We start from the raw sequence: 25082 nt of genomic DNA, 5'->3' as shown, positions 1-25082 counted from the left end.
TTGTTGTCAGTTGACATTATTTAAATATAAAATAAAATCAAATATTACATGTAAATGTATCCTAGTTGAATTGATTAGTGTATTGTCTTCCACATATGTAACAAGGGATCAAAACCCAACAGGCGAGTTTTACATAAATTGACATCACTCATTTTTTCCTGAATCTGATAAAAAGAAAATCATTATATCAATAGGTTAATCTATAATTCTCCAAGAGCTTTTTTTTACAGATTAATAATATATGTATTCGAAAATTTTTTAAGTTATTAATAAAGTATATTGTGAAAAAAGTTAATTATTTTTGAAACTTTTAATAAAATGTAAACTTAATGAATATATTATATAGAGTTGTGTATTTGTTATTTCTTTTTAGAAGAGTAAAACACCAAATTTTTTTAAGATGACTTTGTGGTAAAATAAAAAATGTTCAACTAAATTGCTCAAATAAAATTGTTCCAAGTGTGTATACACAATTACATATGGATGAGTGGTTTAGTTTGTGTACGCATTTAAAAACTTTTTGTATTGGACTTTTCTATTGTTTGAACTTTTCTTAATTACAATGTTTGACTTTAAAGGACCAATGACCTATTCATGTTTTGATCTTTTCTCTACATAAAAAGATGATTTTTCATTTAAAACAATAGCATTGTTTATCTTCAAATTGGTGTATCAACATATTTTATTTACAAGACCACATTGTACATGTAGTAAGTGAGTTGAACACACAGAAATTTAGATTAATGTAATTTACAGATTTTTTATTATACCAAGAATAAAATAAATATATGATGATAAAAATATCTAAAAACTAATAATTTGTCTACAAATATAACAACTAGGATTATAGGAATGCCCACAATTGATTGAATTAATAAAAATTTAACATATATTTATCTTAAAACTAAATTTCTCTTAATATTATGTTGGCATCTTATTAATTAATTGATTAAGTTAACAAAGATTTAAACATAAAATTATTAAGAACAAATTTAGTTAAAGACTAATAATTCTATAAACAATATTATATAGAAATATCCGCATAATTATTAGGTTCAAACCCTTTGCTATATAAAGGAAACTATTCGCTAGTAATCAAAAAAATGTTAGAGCTTAAATTCCAATAGAGTCGACTAATAATGATGAAAAAAAGAAATTAGTAATTAATAACCTAAAAATAATACTAAAAATACGCATGGAGGAAATTACTAATAAAAATTAAAATATAGTAGTATATACTAAAATTGTAATGTAATTAACAAGTTAACATAAAATAAATTAAATAAAACTAAGAAATAAAATCAAAAGCACTATTCTAGACATTAGAATAAATATAAGGCTATGATAACATAATTAAAGAAGCAAAAAAAGAACCGGTAAATAAAAGCCACTGAATAGACTCTTAAAAAAAAAAAGCTTAAAGAAAAAAGTGACATAAGGATTTATATAGCTACATCAAAAGTCAAAACCCAAGATATATTAATTAGTTGAGAAAAGATAGAATTAATCATAATTAGGACATGATAACTGAAATTCGATTCTCTTATTAGGTTTGACCTGCAGATTTAAGAAAATTGTTGTCATAAAATGGTCATAACGTTATATTGAAGTAAATCATAGGGGTGTATACTATGTAGTTGAAAAGCTCTTAAAATTCTTTTTTCAATGACACTATTTTTGTAGTATTTTAATTTATAGGAATGTGTCAAAAGTTATGAAGAAAAAAGTGAAAACGTATTATATTTACCTCCGAATTTTTGGACCTTTGGCCTTTTAGTTCAATCTTATCTTTTTCAATTCGATTCATTGCTTAGTGTTTTCATGCCTCTAAAACTCGTACTTTTCCAATGAAAAATACTCATTTCACCAAAAAAATAAATAGAGATACAAAAATACTAACCTATGCGTAAAATGCAATGAATAGTTAAATGAGTCATATATATACACATCATTTAAACCAATAATTAACTTAGGCGATGAATCATTTACATATGGAGTTATCGATCACAATATAACATCAAAATCATCTAAAAATGTTATATTTTCATCTTATAAATAAAAATTAGGCTTTTTTATTTTATTTATTTTTATGTAATAAATTTTTAATTTTGTGTTTGATGACTAGTTGATAAAGTCATCAAACTGTTTTATCTTTAAACAACCACTATTCAATCATATCTCTACAATGTCAGCTTTTAAATTTCGATGACAATTGTGGCAAAAAAATTGCCATTGAGCAAATACCCAAGTATAATTGACAAAATTTTTTTATTAAAATTATTGTTGAAAGTTGTTTTCAAAATGTAAAATGACATGATAAAATGAATAAATACTCCATTGACATATACTCCCAACTATCAACATTTCATACCAAAAAGTCCTAATACACAAAAAACCTAATTTCATCTTGGTATCTTTCCACACAATTCACATCTATTGACAACAATCAACAAGTCAATCGCTCAATCCACTCAAAAACCACAAAACTCCCTCCCAGTCCCAATGGCCAATACGCCCAATAATATGCAATTCCAAACAAAAAAAACCTTGAATCTTCTCTCTTTCATACATGCATTTTTTCCACCCCCATATACGAGTAAACCCAATTCTCATCACTCATCTCACATAATTGATTTCTTCAAATTCACACATTTTTTTAAATAAAAAAAAATTCCACTCATCCCACTCTTTTGATTTGTCTATCTCTGGCCCGTCATTGCTATCACACTCAATTGTGACTTTCAGGTTTCAACCACCATTGCGGCATTGCCCGATTTCTTTTCTTTGATCCCCACTTTTTTTTGCCTTTTTTTTTCTTTTTTTCTTTTAATAAGAGCTTCCTGTGGCCCTGTGGAGGAATATTTGCTGATACTCCTGCTACTATTTTTGTATTGAATTGAATCAACCTCACTTCAATTTGCTTCATAAATGAGTGTTTTGATCTTTGTTGCAATTTAGGTACTTTTTGTGATTTAACTTTATGCTTTTTGCTCCATTTTTAGGTTTTACATGAGGAAATGTGAATAGGGGCATTTAGAAATAATCTAAAGTTTTGTTCTTTTGATGCATTTTGGCAATAGGGATACTATTTTTGTGCTATAGTTATCTACTTCAATTTTAGCATGTATTCTAGGAAATTTGACTTGGGCATTTAGTAATAATACTAATAAGCTTACTTCTTTTCAAGCTTAGTGATCTCCTTGACATTTATTAGGTTTTTTTTTTTCTTTTTTTTTGGGGGGGGGGGGGGGGGGGGGTGGGGGGGTTATTTGCATTATTTTTAGTATGTTCTTTGAAAAAATATGAATGGGATATCTTCTAATAATCTACTGTTTAGCTTCGTTGAACTTGCTGATCTCAGTGGCATTTTTTGCTTGTTACTTGTTATTGTTGATTGAGATCTTTTTTAACATTTACTCAAGGAAATATGAATTGGATGTTTTGTAACAATTTATAATTTGACTCTTTTGAAGATTAGTTTGGTTCTTAGTGGATCTGATTGAGGAAAGATGCAGAAGTTGTGAACTTGAGAGTTAATGCCCTTGTGGAAAAATGATGGTGAGTTTTGTACAAGTTTGTTACTTTCAGGAACTCAACTAGGTGATTTAAAATAGAATGATAGATGTAGTTAAGTCAATTTCATCATTTTTAGCATTTGCTTGAGCAAATATGAATTCAATTTTTATAAAGATAATCCTATTTTAGTTCTTTTAGAGCTCAGTTGATGAGATTAAAGGAAGATGCAAAATGTGTGAACTTTAGAGTTAATCTTCTTGCAGAAAGATGATGGGTCTGGTTGTTTTTGACAAAGTTTGTTACTTTCAGGACTTTAATTAGGTTAGCTGCATTTGAACAGTACTAAAGTTATCACTAGAGAATGGCTTATGGAAGTTGCTCATCGTCCAAATTTAGAGATTTAAGTTTGGTTATATATATGGGCTAAGAAATACTAAGAATTCATATGTAATGTTATCCTGTTAGCTTATTCTTGAAGTGAAATGCATATTGTCAAAAGTGGACCTTATCCTGTCTCGATTTTATGTGGGAAAATATATAACACAAATGGATCATCTTATAAATTATTAAAGGTATTGATGTTTGTATATCATATATATTTGGAAATTATAGTGTAGTCTTTGTTGAAAAATAACCCACACGTGAATCACAATAAAGAATAAAAGAGAGATTTGCTAACATATATACTTGATGTGCTACTCCTTTAATAACAATTGGTTTTAGGATGAACCTCATCAAATTTATATGCAGTCAACTCTCCTCTTATGTGGGTCTTGTTGTGTACAAGCCCAATAACAAATTTATTGGTCTTCCCTTTGTAGACATGTCAACAATGAACTTAGAGAAGGGTAGTTTAGTTGCTATTATCAGATGGCTCTATGCTCTGAAGTCTGAACTTCCATTTTTTTTATTCTATTAGTATGTTTGTATGTTGCTTGTCAACCTTTTGACGTTTTGCATTGTAACTTTGGATTTTAGTCCGTCCTTTTCAAGCTCATGTTTGCTCTATCTCTTCTTTTGGTGTTTGCTTGTGAGTTTTGTTTTTTCCATGATCTCATATCGGAATAGGAAAAGATATGAGGCCCTATGAAGACTAGTTAAAGACATTATAATTTCTGATTACCACTACAACATCAAATTTGATTCGAAGTTATTCTTAGGTAGGTTCACATTGAAGGGAGAGTGCTTAAATGCACACATTCTTATAAAGAGCCTGTGATAAATTTGGTTTTATGATGGAAACTCATTGGGCTTATATGTAGTATGCGGGTGTTGTTGTGTACAAGCCCGTTAACAAATTTATCTGGCTGAATACTCTTGGCCCTTGATTGTCTGATCACAACACCAGATTTGATCAATTTTAAGTATGTTCAGGCTTATGTTGATCCTGTTTAGGATCTTGCTTCACCTTTTATCACATGTCTGCGTTGCTATGCAAGCTATTGTCTCACGTTAGCAGATCTTGCTGTGCAAGTAGAAACTACTGGCAACTGGAATACGTTGGCTAGTCTCACACAAAGTGCTGCATCTCATGCCCTAGTCAGAGTGAGTTCCCAAAACTGTCCATATATGCGACTTCTGTTTGCCTTTCTTGTTTGTCATTTAAGTAAGGTTGTTTTTTGCCAATGTCACTCTCCAGTGTTCTAGAACCTTTCTGGCTCTGCATAGGATGCCTTGAGGCCATCATTGTGCTCTTATACTGCATGTCAAAGAAATAAGTATAACCAATGAAGGGTACTACTAAGACTATTTTTTTTACAATTTTTCATTATCACCTAATAGATGTGAATGCTTTCGTTGTCATTCCCACGATTTAATACCAACAACTAGATGGATCCGTTAAAAATTGTTGTTGACTTGAAAAAGTATTACCTTCTGTTAAAGCAAGTGCCAATAATCTTAGTGATGACGTTCACTTTAAACATATTGTCGAACATGCTTTGTCTTGTACTTTAGAGAGGGTCGATAAAGATGTGTCGAATATGGATGGTTTAAGGTTTGGAACGGTTGATGAGAGTTGTTTGATCAAAGCAACAGGAAGATCAACAGACTACTTTGGATTCTGTTTTGGTCAGAATATGAAGTGACTATGCAATCATGTGGTGCATTACTCTATTGTTTATTGCAATGTTTATTGTCATAGTTAATTAGGATGTTAATTGAGTTGTTAAATGTGAGTTTATGGTGATTTATGAGGGAATACTAAGAGTGATGAATATTTTGCCTATAAATAGGATTCATCACTCATAGTAACATACACCACAAACACACATATTGTTGAGAGGGCTATTGCATTGTTAGAAACTTGAGAGTGTTCTTACTTTGCTTTAGTATTTGTGATCTTGAGAGATTGTTCTCAAGATAAGGGAGGTTTATTATATTTGTAATTGTTGAATTCATTATAATAAACTATATTTGAGGGGGAGGTATTCAAGATACCTCATAAACACTTGTGTTCATTTTGCATTATAATTTTCATTTGTTTTTCTTTGTTAAACCTCTTTGAGGCTTGCGCTTTCACCTTCAAGATACTTAAAAAAGCCAAAATTAGAAACCAGTGGTGATTCTTCTGTACATATTACCATATTTTTCTACAAAGAGACATTCACTTTGGTCATTCTATAGCTTTTGAGAAAGTCTTATATGAACTGGTCTACATTACTTTAGTATGTCGTTAGCTTTTAAAAGGTACAAAAATTAGTATATTTTTCCATTTGATAAGTACAATCAAGTATAATCATTGGAAAATATTTATTATATTGAGGTTGGTGCATACTAAAATAGTGTGGACTAAGTCGATACAAAACTTGGTCTGCCCTATTAGATTTCTTAAATCAAATTTAAAAGGTTTAACAAAGCTTGTTGATTTACAGGATACCCTAAGCTGGAAATTTGATGGCAGGCTGCTTACATTTTTTGTTTGGCCAAGTTTACTTGACTTGGCTGTTATGTATTAAATTGACTTGGGGTACTCACTACTGTCTACTGAGTATCTTCGTTCTTGGTGTAATAATAAAAAATATATTAAGCAGATTTGTTCGCTTTTAGTATCTTTGTTGTTGGCTTGTTGTTAACAAATTCTCATTAATAATTTTAATTTTTTTTTTTACTTTTTTTATTTACAAATAAAATATTTTTGTTGATTTTTAATCAGCTTATTACAAATTCTCATTAACCTCAGAGATTTGGAGTAGAAAATGCTTATTTTTGAAATTAATTTTATGAATTATACTAAAATTCATAATTTTATCCTCTATATAAAGACACTTTTCCTTGCGATTATTTATTACACAATTATGAGTTACGTTGATGCGCCCCTATTTGCACTCAATTAGGTTCTGGGAAGTATCACTTAGACCAATTAGGCAAATTAAAGCCGCTCTTTAAATAACTAACATAGTTATTTTAATATTTGAAGTATTAAAGTTAACATTTAAAATAATGTAAATTACGTAAAAAAACATTAAACAAGTGAAAATAAATATTTTATGTATGAAAGTATATATGCTAATTAATGTAGTTAGGTTATAATATAAAATTATTTTACGGTTAAATCGTCTTAAATGAGACTTTAATATAAATACGTATGAACTCAACTTTATTCAATTTTTTGATGTGAAATACGGGATTAGATGGGTGTAAATTGGGACCATGACAAGTATATTGTATAATATGGGATACCAACGGTTTATTGTGTTTCCTATATATTACTATCTAGCTACTAGCTTGTATGTGGTTTCTTAATTTTCTAATGACTATATTTGAATAGCAAATACTATTTATCAATTAATTTTATTTTATCATTATTCTTGATGTGTAAAAAAAAAAAGAATAGTTAAGTGATTTTTTATTTAATTCGTCTTACATATTTTTATAATATCAAACTTTTTATAATATTTTATTAAGCACTAATTTTGAAATAGCATATTAAATAGCGATAAAATATAAAGTTTGCTATTATAAAGGAATAAAAAATAGTACGAGATTTTGATGGATGAGAAATTTGAGGCTTCTAATACCATGTGAATGAACTAAATCAACCAAATATTTCAATTGGTGATCATTGATGAGAAATTTGAGGTTTCTTATACCATGTGAAGAAATCTATTCAATAAAAAATTTTAGTTGATGGTTATACCCTCATGATGTTATATTCTCTATCGATCATATGCCCCCCTCAAATGACATCACTTTCGACTAAAGTGTAACTCCAACACATGTTCGATCTCCTCATATATGGTGCATATATTCCACTTGTAATGACTATATGATGTTGGGATTTTGTGACTTGAACCGAGTCTAAGATCGGGTTTCAAGATGAGCTAAGAGATGGGTCGAAGTGCTCTGGGTGCGGAGTACTACGCGGGGCGCGGAGTAGTTACTGGATTGGAAGACACCCAGGTCGTAGGGCGTATGTTTGGTTGCGGGTCGTGAGTTTCTGAAGGAAAAGCTACTATTTTGGAAAGCAAGTATGTCGCGGGCCGCGACTTGTGCAGTTTTTTGTGGGTTTTCAATTTTCGCACGTTCTTTTGACAGTTACTTAGTTTTTGGGCCGGTTTCTTTGTAATTGTTAACCTAATATATTTTTATTAAGTGGCATACTATATAAACCCCTCTTGTAATTAGAATTAGGGTACGATGCATGAAACACAAAGTGAGGAAAACTAAGAGAGAAAAAGCTTAGAGAGCCATTGTTGTGGCTTCTTGTTCATCTTGTAATCTCCCGGTTTATAGTGAAAAGTTTATTCTCGGTGCCGGTGGACGTAGCTATCACGTTGATAGTGAACCACGTTAATTTCTCGGTGTGATTTTCTTTATTGTTTGTTTGAATCTTTATTGCTTTCTATTATTGTTTTCGATCTTTGCTTCCGCTGTCGCACAACATATGAGATCCTAATTTGTAGTCCTTCTATCAAGCTCAACATAATAATCTTACGGCCCGTTTGGTAGTAAATGGTGGTAATAGGAATGATTTATAGTGTAGAATTTCATCAAAAGTTCTAAGTCATTCCCATGGTAATGAAATTTTGATCACAAAAAAGTTTTTTGTTCACAAATTTTCATTACCATGCATTGGAATGAAATTTATGAAGCAAAATGAGATGATTGGACTTGGACAAGCATGGGCATCAAGTAGGGCTGGCAAAAGCTGACCCGACCTGCTAACCTGATCTGAAATCGACCCGAAATTAGCGGGTTTGGGTTTAGATTTTTGACCCAATTAATTAAATGGGTCAACCCGACCTGATCTGTTTATTAAATGGGTTAGGTTCAGGTTGAATATTTAAACCCGAAAACAACCGGTTTAACCCCTTTATTAAATTGGTCAGTCAGGTCAAGTCGACCCATATTATCTGATATTAACCCATAAAACTAGATGACACATTATTTGGCCACTTGGGAGTTGGGCCTGCGAAATGCGGATGGATGGCACACGACGCCTAAAATTACATGAAGTTATTAACCCATTGAAAATCATAAACCCTAAAATTATTTCGTCTTCCTCATTTCACTTCAGTCTTCTCTGTGCGCCTTCCTCATTCCTCTTCTTTGTGCGCCTTCCTCATTCCTCTTCTCTGTGCGCCTTCCACTTCGTCTTTGAGTGCTTTGAGTCTTCGACCTTCAGTCCTTCCTTTTCTCTGTTCTCTAATTTCTTTGCCTTCTTCTCTCTTCTCACTACCATCTTCTTCTGTCTTTGGGTTTAGATTTTAATGTTCATCGCTGTTACTGTTATTTTCATTGTTCTTAATGCTCGATTTTTTCGATTTTGTTTGTCTTCCATTCTTCATGGTAATATACAAGTAGATTATGTATATTGAGTTCTTTGTGTATTTTCCTTTGGAGTTGCTTTTGTATTTCCATTTTGTTGTTCTTGGGAGTAATCATGTCAATGATTCCACTGCTTTAGAATCAAATCCCATTAGAATTGAGATTTTTAATTCTGTACCTATCTCCAAAGATGTTGTTAAATCAATTGATGATGAATCTGAAATTGGGTTAAATGATGATCTCATGAAGGTATCATTGCACAATGAGTCTGATTTGAGTAAAAATGATGTCGAAATCTGATATTTTTAGGTAATGGATATTTTTCACAATGATTTTGTTTGAAGCATGTTTATTATGAAATGTGAATATAATATATGAGTCAAATGGGTCAAATAACCTGAAATATATGGGTTCAATGATCTGAAAAAAGCAGGTTAAATGGGTCATTAGCAGGTTGACCCGACCTGCTACAGATCAGGTTGGGGTTTCAATTTTTGACCCATTTAATTAAACGGGTTAGGTTCAAGTTAAGGGTCTATTGACCCATTTATATATGACCCGAACCTGAAAATGACCCAACTCGGCCTGTTTGACACCCCAAGCATCAAGGTAGCAATAGATTTTTTAACCAAATTTACACTAATTTTTATTTCCATTACCACTGTTTAATACCACATACCAAACGGGCCATCAAATACATTTTATGGGCTTATACAACATACTCATCATAATCCCAAGTTCCCAACAATAAGAGAGTCAAGATTTAAACTCCAAACATTTAATTTGAAGATTTTAATCTTGAGTCTTGACCAACAAGCTTCCATATCTTTTATTGTAAATATTTATTCGTTTTTATTTTGTTTTATGTTCTTATTTTCATCTATGGATTTTTCTCGAATTGAGAGACTTTTTGTTATGAATATAAGTTGTAGTCTTGCTTCTCTATTTAGACTTCTTATGAGCGAAATACCCTAAATTGATGATGTGATGTCACAGAAATTTAAAAGGCTACTTTGAGCCTTTGGCCACTTAAATATCTGCCCTTAGGATCAGAGATTATTTTTATAATTTGATAGGAAAGTTTAGCGATAGTATCCCCTACACAAACTGCTCATTGCCTTAGTTTGTGAATTGTGATAGCTATTTATCAATTATAGATCATTATATGGCTAGTTATTACTCTTTTGATTACAACCACACAAGTTTGAACCACATGCAAACTACAGCTTGTCCATACATTTAATGCTATTTCATTTATCATATTCATATACTAAATAAATCCTGATATTTCTTCATAACAAAATAAGATGTACCAAATATGGGTGCTGTTTTTAATAATCTCCCTTATTATTTTACCACTATTTTTGTTCTTTAATAATTACTTAAACAACAAAAGAACATTTAAATCTCCACCAAGTCCTCCATCTATTCCCATTATAGGGCACCTTTATCTAGCCAAACAAGACCTTGTTCATCGCACCCTACAAAAACTTTCATTAAAATATGGTTCAATTTATTCCCTTAAATTAGGGTATCTTCCCTTTGTAATCATATCTTCTTCAGATGGAGTTGAAGAATGTTTTACCAAATACGACATCGTTTTAGCCAATAGACCTCAAGTACTCGTTTCAAAACATATTCACTATGGCTCTACCACAATTGGAGCTGCCCCATATGGTCCATTATGGCAAAACCTACGTAGAATAACTTCTCTTGAACTGTTCTCGACGAAACGAATGAACACCTTTCAAAGCATTAGAGTAGATGAGATTAAATCTTTGGTTAAAGGCTTGTTTGGAAGTAACAAAGAAAAAAAGTATACCAAATTTGAGATGGGTTCTAAATTTTATGGGTTGTCTTTGAATATTTTAACAAGGGTTTTAATTGGGAAAAAATATTTTTTTTCGGAGAATGAAAAAAAAGAGGGAGAATATCAAGAAGGGGAGGAGGAGTTCATTAGGCTTATTAAAGAGATTTTAGAGTTAAATGGGTTGGCATCCTATTTGGGGGATTATCTACCATTTTTGAAGTGGTTGTATATATCTAAGAAAGTTGAGGGAAGAATACTTGAAGCAAGGAATAAAATGGATGATTTTTTAGATGGTTTGTTTGGAGAGTGTAGAAAGAGTAAACATGGGTGTCAAACAAATGATTCAAAGGAGATTGCTTTGATTTATAAGTTGCTAGATTTGCAAGAGTTGGACCCTCAAAATTACTCCCATCAAATCATCAAGGGGATTATAATGGTACGTAATATTTTTGCTAAAATTAAAAAAACTTTTTTCATTTGATCGGATTAGTTTTGGTTTGAGTTCATTGAGATTTGATTTGGTCTCGTCGTGATAAGTTTTGTTCTGATTTGGTCAACGCTATCTTGTTTGATTTGTGTTATATAGAATATCTTATATACTCTAACAATTCGATCTAATCTAAACTAATAATTATGATTATGTTCCATATGATATAATTTGATCAATTTCAATCAAAAATAACGTTCGTTTTGTAAGAAGTTTAATTTTTTAATATCGTTTACTAGTATGTTTCAAATGTAATTATCAAAAAAATTTTAACTTTTATAAATTTAATAATAATGATAATTATAGTAATTTAATAATAATAATAATAATAATAATAATAATAATAATAATGAAATTTTAATTTTAAAAATCCCACCTTTTGCTCATTGTCTTTTAGAAATCCCACCTCTCGATTATTTTTAAAAAATCTGACTTATATATTGTGTTTTCTTTTAAATTACTGACCTCATTAAGTTACTTGCAAAATTCAGCACTTAACAAATTAAGAATCAAGAGGTTGGAATTTTAAAAGAAAACGCAGGTATAAAGGTCGGATTTTTAAAAGTTCTCGTGAATCGTTGAATCCCTTCGTCCTTGATGGCGACGAAGCACTTAACAAATTAAAAAATTAAGAATTCAAATTTCAAAAATAAGGACGAAAAAGGGTGACAAGCTAGCTACCAAATCATCCGTCGCGAAAGATTAAAAAAAAATAAAAAAAATACTCGGATTGGCGACCAAATGGTTACTACCATAGCCGTCGCCCCCTTTAAATAAAATCAAAAATTAAACATTGAAAATCACAACGTCGAACAGGCGATCATATCTGTCGTCGCTATCTTGCTTTTCCCAGGGCGATCACCCCTAACCGTCGCTATAACCGTCGTCATTTTTCATAACACAAAAGACGATGGACGCATCGTAGCCAATTCGTCGCTACTGGCGACCAGTACTTTCCTGTCGCTTTAATACTTATTTATAGTGTATGTGAAGGATATAGATGGATCACTCTTGGTTCATGGAACCTTAGAGGATCAACAAGCATTTTAGTAAGGAATTTAGTGGATATGGTGCTTAAAAGGACTCTCTGAACTACAGAAATCAAGTCAAATTAATGGCAACTAGAGAGGAGGTTTAAGACCCTTTTTCTTATGTTTCCGAATGAATATTGTCTTCTCTTTTTCGAACATCTTTCTAGAGATTTTTTGATCGTATTTTCATTATAAGTATGAGTTATGTTTTTTTTTCTTTTTAAATTTCATAATCATAATTTTTATGAGCGGCATGTATTGGTTAAGATGATGATAATGATTCTCATTTTTATATTTAATAATGTTTATAGCACCACATCTACAATCCTTATAGTTTCCACAGTTTTCACTAATTTTATTAAAATATTTTTTTTTATTAATTGTGTCATCATATTTTTTCAAATCTTTCTTTTATTATTTTTTTAATATTTATGGTATGTACTTTTCCACATTAAATTTATTATTTAATAAAATAATATGCCCAATATCTAAAAGGTTCATTTTTTCTTAATTCTCATTAAACATTACTCTCTCCGTTCCTTTTTTATCTTCCACATTACTATAACGGGTAGTTTCAAAAGTTCTTCCACTTTAGAATACGTTTTATTTTTAGAAAGTTTTTATCTCACTTTTACCCCTTAAAATCTCCCTTTTCTTTTAATGTACCCATTTTCTTTTATTTATAATTATTTTCTCTCTCATACTTCCAATACAATCATTACTTCACACTACTATTTAATTAAAATAATACCCACTACAACCTCATACTTCCAATACAATCATTACTTCCCACTATTATATAATTAAAATAATACCCACTACCACCAAAGATTCTCTTTTTCTTAATCTTTGTGAAATACCCAAATAGGAAGAACAAATAGGAACGAAGGGAGTACTTTTTTTAAAGAATGGATAGAGTACCACAAGGGATTATTTGGTAGCTGAGAATGGAAATTGTAAGACTTAAAGTTGAGACTTAAGAATTAGGATGAAACTTATATGAGACTTTAAGAAAAAATGTCTTTTATCTTTTTTTTGGTAACTGATGAGAATAAATTAAAAAAGTACAAATTTGCCCTTACTTATCAGTCTAGATAATGGATTTCATTAATGGCAAATTGGTTATTTTATGCAAATTTTATGTCCCAACCCCAACATCTTTGAAAACGTGAAAGAAATAAATATTAACAAAAAGAATTAAAAATATATATATTTTGAGTAAACTTAATTTTAAAAATAATCGTTTTTATGTATGAGTCTAAGGTTAGGTTAGTTTGCAGTTACTAACAGCGAACAAAAAAATTACTCAAAAAAAGTTAAAATTAAATCAAAATTGTTTATAACTGCGAACTAACGGCCTATCCTTAAGCTCAGACACAGAGGCACTTATTTTTTAAATTAACTTTGAAGTTTTTTTTTTTTTTTTTTTTTTTTGTTTTTTTAATAGATTGGCTAGGCATAGCTACTCCTATTAATTAGTATGAGTGTTTGTTGACCGTTCAATCCTATCACAGGCAAGTTTGAACCGCTTGCAAACTACTAGTACTTTCATTACGTATATTCAATCAATCTAAATAAAAATCCTTCATCTTAACAAATTAAGATGGAGCAATTATGGCTCTTTTCCTTAGTAATCTCCATTGTTCTACCACTAATCTTCTTTTTCATCACTAATTACCACAAAACCCAACAAACCCAAAACATTCATAAAACTCCGCCACCAAGTCCTCCATCTCTTCCCATAATAGGCCACCTTCATCTAGCCAAACAAGGCCTACTTCATCAAATCTTACAAAAAATTTCATTAAAGTATGGTTCAATTTACTCTCTTAAATTTGGGTATCGTCCCTTTGTTATCATATCTTCCCCAAATGTGGTTGAAGAATGTTTCACCAAAAACGACATCGTTTTAGCCAATAGACCTCAAACTCTCGTTGGAAAGCAGCTTCATTATAATTGGACTACCATTGGAGCTGTATCATATGGTCCTCTATGGCAAAACCTGCGTAAAATAACCTCTCTTGAACTTTTCTCGACGAATCGAATGAACACCTTTCAATCCATTAGAGTAGATGAAGTTAGATCTTTGGTTAAAGGCTTGTTTGGATGTACCAAAGAAAAGTTTACTAAATTTGAGATGGGTTCTAAATTTTATGGGTTAACGATGAATATTTTAACTATGATTTTAACTGGGAAAAGATACTTTCTTTCAGAAATTGAAAGTAATAATATTGGGGATCAAAAAGAAGCTGAGAAATTTATTGGGCTTATTAGAGAGATCTTGGAGCTTAATGGGATTTCTTCATATTTGGGAGATTTTATGCCATTTTTGAAGTGGGTGTATTCAGTGAAGAAAATGGAGAAAAGAATTATTGAAGCAAGGAATAAAATGGATGATTATTTAGATGGTTTGATAGAAGAGTGTAGAAAGAGTAAAAATGGGTATGATTCAAGTGATAAAAGTCAGAAAATTGCTTTGATATATAAGTTGCTAGATCTTCAAGAGTTAGAGCCTCAAAATTACTCTCATCAAATCATCAAGGGAATCATTATGGTATAAGTTATGTTCTTCTCTTTTGATTTGCCTTTATTTTTTAATTTTGAGAATAAAAAGCAGATAAACATGACAAATTCATGTATGAAACAGTCTTATCGTGAGACGTGTTTTATATTTAAGTTTAATAGTCCAATAATATAAACTTTTAGCTTATGAAAATTTTGCCGTCTCACCATAAGACGGTCTTATACAAGATAGTTGGATAAACATTTGGTTTAACTACTAGCGAACAAGCCAAACATTTCTTGCTGAATAAATCAACTAACAACTCCATTCAATAGCCATTTAAAAATAGATTCTAAAAATTTTTAATTTATTCTAATAATTAATTTAAAAATACGCCTAAAAATTTTTTAATTGACTTTTAACTTTTAACGATCGAATAATCATAAATATCCTATAAAAGTGAATATTACTATATTTAGAGTAGCTTTTTATTATCCGAAAACAACCAATATTTGCTTATGTACGATTAAAACAAATGTCATCCAACTACTTAAACAAGTCAATAAAGTCTTTCAACCGTCTATGTTTTAATTATTGTAGCTGAAATGCAAGGATTAGAACTAAACTGAACTTATAGAGGGTAAAGAACTGAAAATGCATTTCATCGGAAAAAATTGGCTACAACAAAACTTAACTTATGACTTATGGGAATGGGAATGGGAATGGGAATGGAAAGGGGAATGGGAATGGGAATGGGAATGGGAATGAACTAAATTATTGTGGTGAACCTATAATCAATGTCGGCTTTAAGACAGAATGATAGCACTAAGCCCCTAGCCGATGCACCATTAAGGGTAAATTTTAATATGAAATAATCACTATCATGTGTCTCGATAAAATTAAATATAGAATGATTAGCTAATAGGAGTATTATACTCCCTCCGAACCAATTTAATTGTCACATTTTTTTATTTGGCAAAACCATATCAATTGTCACATTTTTATTTTTGTCAAACTTTTTTTTACCTAAATATCCTTAGTTCATACACGTAATTACGAATATATCCCCATATATCCTACTTACCCAAACTAATTAATTAAATAAACCTTCATTACTTACCCAAAAACCACCTTTTAATGGACCCTACACCATCATTAATAAGCGTGCTCAAGCAAATGGGACAATTAAAATGGTTGGAAGGGAGTATAATGATTTTGTTCATTTTAGAGGCGTTAGGTAAGGGTCTCTTTATCATTGTGGGGCTTTACCCTTTACGAAGTCAATGTCTCTTAAATTTAATAAATATAGATATAATATATTTAAAATAGACTTAACAATTTGATATTTATCTGATTTTATAATTATATTTCATTTTGTTTATTTTGTAAAACATACAGTATTTCATTCTTATGTTGCTGAAAATACTATGTCACTTCCATAATGATAAAATATACTATGTTATTTCTATTATGATATTAAATATCATCTCTCTAAATGATAACTCATTGAAATAAATTTTATAAAGATATTAGAAATTAAAGTAGAATAGCAAGACTATTGAGCCTAATCAAGTAGAAATTAAAGTAGATATTAGAAAAGACAATGAGAGCTTTTATTTCTGTGTTTCTTCTCTCTTGCTTTGGAATAATAGCCTTCATTCACTCCTACAACCTCCATGAAGAATCTCACAAACAGTGCATCAGTTTTACATTTTCAATCAAATCTTTAAGCCATGCGACTCTTAAAATTCTTTTGAGGATTTGATTAACGGATTTGCTCCGATCAAGAAGATTTTCTTGAAGAACAAGATTTTTTAATGACTATTGTGTGTTTGTTATAATTTTGGTGAACGGTTAGTGTATAAAAATCTTTTTGCTTTTTTTTTATAACAATCTTGAGGAATTATTCATATAAAAATAGTTTTTTTTGAATGATATTCATCAAAAATATTGAAATTGTTTAGAGGTTCCATTTTTCAGGCCCCAACAATACGACTTAGTAAATAAACAAATACTTAAAACTTTCTTTTTATAAATTCTCATTTTTTCCTCCAATTATCTCACTAGACGAATACGTCGTGAAACTAAATTAAGCTTATAATTTGTAGGTAATGCTAATAGCAGGATCAGATACATCCGCAGTTACAATGGAATGGGCACTATCATTGTTACTTAATCACCCAAATGTACTTAGAAAAGCAAGAGAAGAAATAGACAATTATAAAGGAAATGATCAACTAGTAGAAGAGCAGGATCTCCCAAACCTTCCTTACATCCAATGCATCATCAACGAGACGCTCCGACTGTTCCCTGCAGCTCCGTTGCTAGTTGGGCATACAGCATCAGCAGACATAACAGTTTCAGGATATCATATTGAAAAGGGTACTACTTGCTTGGTTAATGCATGGGCAATTCATAGGGATCCAAAATTATGGGATGATCCTTTGATATTTAGGCCTGAGAGATTTGAAAGACTGACTAGCGATGATTATAAATACAGTTTAATCCCATTTGGGTTAGGGAGAAGATCTTGTCCTGGTGCTAATCTTGCTAATAAAGTTATAGGACTTACTTTGGCTACTTTGATTCAATGCTTTGATTGGAAAAGGGTTAATGAGGAAGATGTGGATTTAAGTGAAGGAATTGGTCTTACTATGCCTAAGGCTAAACCACTAGAAGCAATGTGTAGAGCTCGTCAAACCATGATCAGTGTACTTTCTAGTATGTAACAATTTGAGATAATAATTTTAAGATTTCGCAATTACAAAAACTTGTTGAGACGGTCTCACTGTGAGATGCGCTTTATATATAGAATAAATAGATTAATAGTATTAATTATTAATATCGTATATAGACTTCTTGTTTTGAGGTCTCTTTATCAAGAGAATGTCTCTTATAAGAGTTGCTCTTTTGAATTTTAAAATTAGCGATGTTTTCTGTTGCGGCTTCTTAAATTAATAAATTTATGGACAAAGTCACATACGGCCCGTTTGGTTGATGGTAATAAAGTAATGAGAATGAAATGTTGTAATGGCAATAGTAATGAAGGAATGGATATGAGAATTGGTAATGAGATTCTTTTTTTCGGTGTGCATGACTAAAGAATGGTAATAGAAGATAATATTCCATTGATTGTATTTAGTTGTTAGTAATGAAAAATGGTAATCACTCTTAGTTTCATTATTGTATATTTGTATCTAAAAGCATTATTGTATCTAAATTATTCTATCTAATGATTCTTTTGTTTAATAATAATATTTTTTTTGGATAATTACATACATTACCTTTTTTTTCTGCATTATTTTTTTTCTTCAGCTCGAAACAACATTACCTTATTTTATTACCACAGTAATACTTCATTACCATTACAGCCTAATACCAGGTTGTTTGATGGTAATAAAAATGACCCTTTTTGGTAATTTTATTACCTTATTTTATTACCATCCATTACCATTGAAGGCATCCAAACAACTAAATTTTTTATTACTTAATTTTATTACCATTACCGCCCTCTAATATCATGTACCAAACGGGCCGATAGTGCCGAGTAGGGGACAGGCCCAATGGTCCACCCTTTCTGTCCATTACTAATAGTAAGGTTGTTATAAACTAAATATTAAATAGATTCAGATTTAATATTCGACTTTTCGAACAGTAAAAATTATAATACGGTTTCAATTTGAAAAAACAGGAAAGCGTTTTGCAAACATCTAAATTCAATATCCAGTTTAAAACCAGATATCCATTGAAAATTATCTGATTTTTGAAACCAAACATTAAATATTTCAACTCGGATATTTTTTACCCACCTCTAACTAATTGTATTACTATTACACTAATAAAAATTAAGTGGTCCAACTGTAGGATAAGCTATATAGGGGTTTGAGGTTCAACTCTTTTTTTTAAGATGGGGTTTGAGGTTCAACTTTTGAAATTATATTTTATCGTGCTCTCATAATTATATATTATTTTCTAGATTCATCCTGATTAGTAGAGTAGAGATTACGACATTTGATTAAAAGAAAAAATAATATTTTAATGCTCATTGCATCATTACTATGAAAAAGGAAAAAAAAAATAATGTTATGGACATTAGCTTTAAATATCATTCAAGGATAATATATATAAAACTTAAATCTAATACTCCTATTATGATGATGGATTAGTGTTGTCATGCATTTTATTGAATGGTTGCGTTTGGCATTTTGTGGAGGATAATTTGTAAAAGTTAATAGAGTGTTTACTTTATGTTTTTTAGATATAGAAAATTCAGAGATTAACTTTGTATGAGGGTTTGTTAATTTTTGATTTTTTTACTAGATAAGTAATAATCTATGGACTTTTAATATTTTATTAATTCTCCTCTAAATGAATGAATTAACAAAAAACTTTCCATAAAAAAAGACAAGATTTCAAATATAACGAACAAAAATAAAAATATTCAAATAAAATATGTAACTAATATTAATGTAAAACAATACGTTATATAAAGGATACGATAGATACCAACACAAAAGTTTTTATAACTCATAGTATAACAATTGAATACTTAAATGCATGATAAATTAACAACATACACTAATTAATATAGTACATATATAATATTAGTAGAATAGGAATAGAAAATTTAATTTTCCACATTATAGGAATAATATTTCAAGCAAGGTGCATTATTACATTATTTTTTTTCTTTTAATAATACTAATGATGCAATGAACATAGCAATATTTATTTATTTAGAAAGTAAAACTTAATATCACTACAATTATTTATCGTGCAAAATAATATCAGCAAACACAAATATGATACAAAATATTAATCATAGATTCACTTTTAGTAGCAAACTCAAATATAAGACAAGACATTGATCATGGATTCACGAGCTCTACACATTGCTTCTAGTGGTTTAGCCTTAGGCATAGTAAGACCAATTCCTTCACTTAAATCCACATCTTCCTCATTAACCCTTTTCCAATCAAAGCATTGAATCAAAGTAGCCAAAGTAAGTCCTATAACTCTATTAGCATAATTAGCAGCAGGACAAGATCTTCTCCCTAACCCAAATGGGATTAAACTGTATTTATAATCATCGCTAGTCAGTCTTTCAAATCTCTCAGGCCTAAATATCAAAGGATCATCCCATAATTTTGGATCCCTATGAATTGCCCATGCATTAACCAAGCAAGTAGTACCCTTTTCAATATGATATCCTGAAATTGTTACGTCGGATGATGCTTCATGGCCAACTAGTAATGGACTTGCTGGGAAGAGTCGGTATGTCTCGTTGATGATGCATTGGATGTAAGGAAGGTTTGGGAGATCCTGCTCTTCTACTAGTTGATCATTTCCTTTATAATTGTCTATTTCTTCTCTTGCTTTTCTAAGTACATTTGGGTGATTAAGTAACAATGATAGTGCCCATTCCATTGTAACTGCGGATGTATCTGATCCTGCTATCAACATCATCTAAATAATAATGATAAATAAAAGTCAGTTTAAGGAAATATATAGCTTTTTAAGGAACTAACTCAACCAAAAGCTTAAACTGATAATTAAGGCCTCATGATATGTTATATATTCTAACATGGGTAAGATTTGTTTTAGAGTTATAATAAAAATTTAAGCAAATGATTATGCTACTAGAATAAAATTTGTAATTGCATCAAAATAAATATGGTGTTTTGAAAACAACTGATAGCTGATAGCTGATAGTTGATTATAGTGGCTGATTTGACCAATTGATTTTAATAACTGGTTTGATTAACTAATTTTGAACCCGCTATTATGAGCAGCTTAATCAATTCAAAAATAGTTTATATATTCATAACAATTAGTTGTTTTAACTAGCTAATTTAATTTACCAAACATTAGCATTGGTTGGTTTGACTACTCAACCCTCTAATTATATCGAAATAAGCTAAAATTGCTAAATAAGTTATTTTGCCAAACACCCCATTATATTATTTATTAAATACAAATATTTGTTTACATTATAATTTGTATACCAAAAATTTTGGTGGTACATTTATTCTGTACCTATAACACTCTTCCCTTATAGTTTTACTTTACGTACGCTTATATCTCACTTATTATATTCTTCTCCTTTGTTTTTATAGGTTCTTGTACTACTAACATCTTTGTATATGGTATCTATTTCGGTGTAAACACTTCTGACCATTGTACACAATTATTGAATGCTTGACTTATCCATAGAACATACTTTATGATGATGATGCCACATCATCTATGACTAAAATCTTCTCTATATATATCTCCAACACTAAGTTGTATGTTAATTTATATACATCTATATTGAATTATACTTACAGAAATAATAGAATTATTTGTGATTAGACTAAAAAATTTAAATATAGACTTCTAATAGAAATCAAAGATAATAGGCAAAAAAAAATTTTCGATTAGTCTTTCATAGGCTTTTCTATAATTTTTTTAAGATTATTTTTAACAATATATTCTATTTATGTTTAGACAAGCACACGTAGCAATATACTCTATTAAACAATTCATTTCATCTCGATTTCTAAACAATTCATTCAACCATATACTTGCAAGAACAATCCTCTCCATGAGAATAGCAATTGCCCCACAATTATTTGAAAGTAACTAATTAACTTAATACACCACTCAAAAACCTAATTTATTAGTTTATTCTCCTATCATATCATATAACATTATAGAAGACCGAAAAAATTTTAAATGGCAGTCTTACAATAAATAATAATTTAACAAAAATCTATTGATTAAATACTAATAAAGTATTATAATGAATGTCAACTAATTTATAACTAAATAATAAATTTTTTCTCTTATAAAGCTTCTCATAAAATTGCCTTTGATAAAAATTAGGAGAATTTGTTTTAATTTGTATCTCATATAAACCGGTGTCATTAAAACAATGGTGATTTTTTAATATCTTTACTTTTAAAATAATTACAATTATACGTTGTTATTATTAGTTTATAGGAGTATTTATTCTTACATTTTATTTATAAGTATCTACACCAACTTACACATCCGTGCAGTATACGTAAATATATACTAATATAAAATATTTTAATATTCTTAGCGAGAAGTTTAAATATAGTTTTTTAGAGATATATAGAAGTTAAAATATAATATAGATGTGACAGCTTGTAATGTTCATGTTTAGTTATATCTATATATTTTTACATTTTTTCATAATGCAAATTTAAAGATGTTAGAACTTATTAATGTGCATTAAAATACATACCATGATAATCCCTTTGATGATTTGATCATTGTAATTTTGAGGCTCTAACTCTTGTAGATCTAGCAACTTATAAATAAAAGCAATATTCTTGCCTTGATCATTTGATTGACACCCATCATTACTCTTTCTACACTCTTCTATCAAACCATCTAAGTAATCATCCATTTTATTCCTTGCATCAATTATTCTTCTCTCTATTTTCTTCATCGAATGCATCCACTTCAAAAATGGCAAAAAATCTCCCAAATATGTTGAAACCTCATGAAGCTCAAATATCTCTTTTATTAACCTAATGACCTCCTCAGCTTCTTGATGATCTCCCTCATTACTACTTTCATTATTCTCTAAAGGAAAATATCTTTTACCCATTAAAATCCTAGTAATTATATTTAAGGATAACCCATAAAATTTAGACCCCATCTCAAATTTAGTATACTTTTCTTTGCTACTTCCAAACAAGCCTTTAAGCAAAGATTTAACTTCATCTACTCTTATGCTTTGAAAGGTGTTCATTCGATTTGTCGAGAACAGTTCAAGAGAAGTTATTCTACGTAGGTTTTGCCATAATGGACCATATGGGGCAGATCCAACGGTGGTAGAGTCATAGTGAATATGTTTTACAACGAGGTTTTGAGGCCTATTGGCTAAAACGGTGTCGTTTTTGGTGAAACATTCTTCAACTACTTCTGGTGAAGATACGATCACAAAGGGTAGACACCCAAGTTTAAGTGAATAAATTGAACCATATTTTAATGAAAGTTTTTGTAAGGTGCGGTAAAGTTGACCTTGTTTGGTTAATCGAAGATGGCCTATTATGGGAATAGATGGTGGACTTGGTGGTGGACTTTTATGAATCTTTTGAGTTTGGTTTTTTTTGTAGTAATTAGTATTAAGGAAGAAGTATATTAGTGGTAAAATAATGGAGATTATTAAAGAAAAGAGCCATATTTTGTCCATCTTAATTATTTTGTTATGATGAAAGATTTGGATTTAATTCATATTGTACCACAAAATTATTAGATTATTTATAGTTTGCATGCAAGTGATTCAAACTTCTGATAATGAATGACTTGTATCCAGTTCAATTTTAATTTTTTCAATAATTTATTAAAATATGGAATGGGATATATAGGGTAGACAATTCAATTTGAATGTGCCACATTTGAATATTAAAAAAAAAAAATACTATTTCAAATTGTATTCTTGAGACTATAGAAAACTATCTTGGACATAATTCATTAATTTATGGAATAATAGAAAAAAAAAAGTCAATTTGAATGTTCCACATTTGAATATTAAAAAAAAAAACTATTTCAAATTGTATTCTTGAGACTATAGAAAACTATCTTGGACATAATTCATTAATTTATGGAATAATAGAAAAAAAAAGTCAATTTGAATGTTCCACATTTGAATATTAAAAAAAGAAAAACTATTTCAAATCTATTCTAGAGACTAGAAAACTATCTTTGACTTTATCTTTAATTATTTTAAGGATATTTGAGTTCTCTTTATCATATCAATTATTTAGATTCTTCAAGAAAATTTAATATGGAAATTGAGAATTATTAATATTTGAAAAACTTATCGTGATAATACAAAATTTTTGCTGATTTTTCTTCCAATAATATGAATTTTCAATTACCCCTAAATAATTCTCCTACCATTTTGAACGTGTATTTCACCTCCAAATTAGACCATCAAAATTGAACACCACCATTAAATTGGTGTTGCAGATTTGGGATGGTGGGCTTTGCAGGAAAGGGGCCTCCATCGCAGAGAGAGGGGGAGGGAAGGGGGTGGTGCACTGGTGGGAGATTAAAGGAGTCGGAATTGTTTTTTTTTTATTTAATTTATCTATTTTTTTGGGTAGAAATCACCTATTTTACTGGTTACATATAAAATTAGATAAATGGAAAACATACCCAGGCTCAGAGCAAAGTATTTTCACGGCCTGTTTAATTTTTTTATAAATTTCTAAATTTGAGGCTCTACATAATTGAAAAGATAAATTTTCTTAAATTAAAATAAAAATTCAACACAATTATATTTTTAAGTACTATAATTAAATAAAAAATCAATTCAATTTCTAACTATATTAATATTACTTTTATAAAATTAACTTAAATTTATTTGTTACAAATAAAATTTTCATCTCTAATGTTAAGAAGGAAGAGAAAAAAAAAAGCAATGATTGATGAAAAATAATAAAAACAAGCAAAAGTTTAAAGAATTGAAAAATTAAAAAATAAAATCATAATTATTATTAGTCATTGTTATGGGGTCAAATAAATAAACCCGTAATTTATTTAGTCAAACCCTAACCACCCAACTCGGTCCAATAACTTCTTAAAATAACTACCCATTACTCACCATAATCTACCACTCACCCATCATCCCCATGATTCCCACATTTATTTACCATTTAACCTCCATTCTACCATGATAAATACATGTCGCGTACATCATTTGCACGGGACTAAGCTTTTATATTGCTATCGTTACACCACAATAAATATTCACCCTCCTACGTACAATCTATACTGAACCAAATATTCCTTCAATTGATCTGAACTCATCCTACAATCCGTTAATCTTGTATTCATTCATTATCATATATTCATTACTTTCTGTCTCCCGATCTGACTTGAGCGTCGGAGGGGTTTTCAGGGAAATCACCCCCCGGACAAGGCTAACGTTGTATTGCAGGATTT

General features: G+C 29.9%; 2 protein-coding genes across 3 annotated transcripts; one reads left to right on the top strand and one right to left on the bottom strand.

Annotated features, from left to right (window-relative positions):
- Positions 1–10539: 10539 nt before the first annotated feature.
- Positions 10540–18205, top strand: LOC130814919 (cytochrome P450 81Q32-like). 2 transcript variants are annotated; one of them, XM_057681195.1, is made up of 2 exons: positions 10540–11531; positions 17225–18194. In XM_057681195.1, the coding sequence occupies exons 1-2, from the start codon at positions 10593–10595 to the stop codon at positions 17843–17845; spliced, it is 1560 nt and encodes a 519-aa protein (XP_057537178.1). In that variant the 5' UTR covers positions 10540–10592; the 3' UTR covers positions 17846–18194. The 2 variants fall into 2 exon arrangements, with proteins under 2 accessions (XP_057537178.1, XP_057537176.1); XM_057681193.1 differs by lacking the exon at positions 10540–11531 and adding an exon at positions 13200–15167 and having other exon boundaries at positions 17225–18205.
- A 1537-nt stretch (positions 18206–19742) lies between these two features.
- LOC130815482 (cytochrome P450 81Q32-like) lies at positions 19743–23408 on the bottom strand. The gene is made up of 2 exons (XM_057681966.1): positions 22369–23408; positions 19743–20582 (listed from the first exon to the last, which is right to left on the bottom strand). The coding sequence occupies exons 1-2, from the start codon at positions 23323–23325 to the stop codon at positions 19962–19964; spliced, it is 1578 nt and encodes a 525-aa protein (XP_057537949.1). The 5' UTR covers positions 23326–23408; the 3' UTR covers positions 19743–19961.
- Between the last annotated feature and the right edge of the window lie 1674 nt (positions 23409–25082).

Source organism: Amaranthus tricolor, chromosome 6 (genome assembly GCF_026212465.1).
Source record: "Amaranthus tricolor cultivar Red isolate AtriRed21 chromosome 6, ASM2621246v1, whole genome shotgun sequence".
In the NCBI taxonomy this organism is placed as follows: Eukaryota; Viridiplantae; Streptophyta; class Magnoliopsida; order Caryophyllales; family Amaranthaceae; genus Amaranthus; species Amaranthus tricolor.
The sequence above is the reverse complement of the archived record's forward strand: the minus strand, read 5'-3'. Positions and strand labels throughout refer to the sequence as shown.

What these genes read in the sequence shown, in the direction of transcription:
- LOC130814919 (XM_057681193.1), top strand. Translation starts at nt 14,217, where the DNA reads ATGGAGCAATTATGGCTCTTTTCCTTAGTAATCTCCATTGTTCTACCA. An exon ending in TCATCAAGGGAATCATTATG is followed by an intron (nt 15,168 to 17,224) that starts GTATAAGTTATG and finishes TATAATTTGTAG; the next exon opens with GTAATGCTAATAGCAGGATC.
- LOC130815482 (XM_057681966.1), bottom strand. Translation starts at nt 23,325, where the DNA reads ATGGACAAAATATGGCTCTTTTCTTTAATAATCTCCATTATTTTACCA. An exon ending in TCATCAAAGGGATTATCATG is followed by an intron (nt 20,583 to 22,368) that starts GTATGTATTTTA and finishes ATTATTATTTAG; the next exon opens with ATGATGTTGATAGCAGGATC.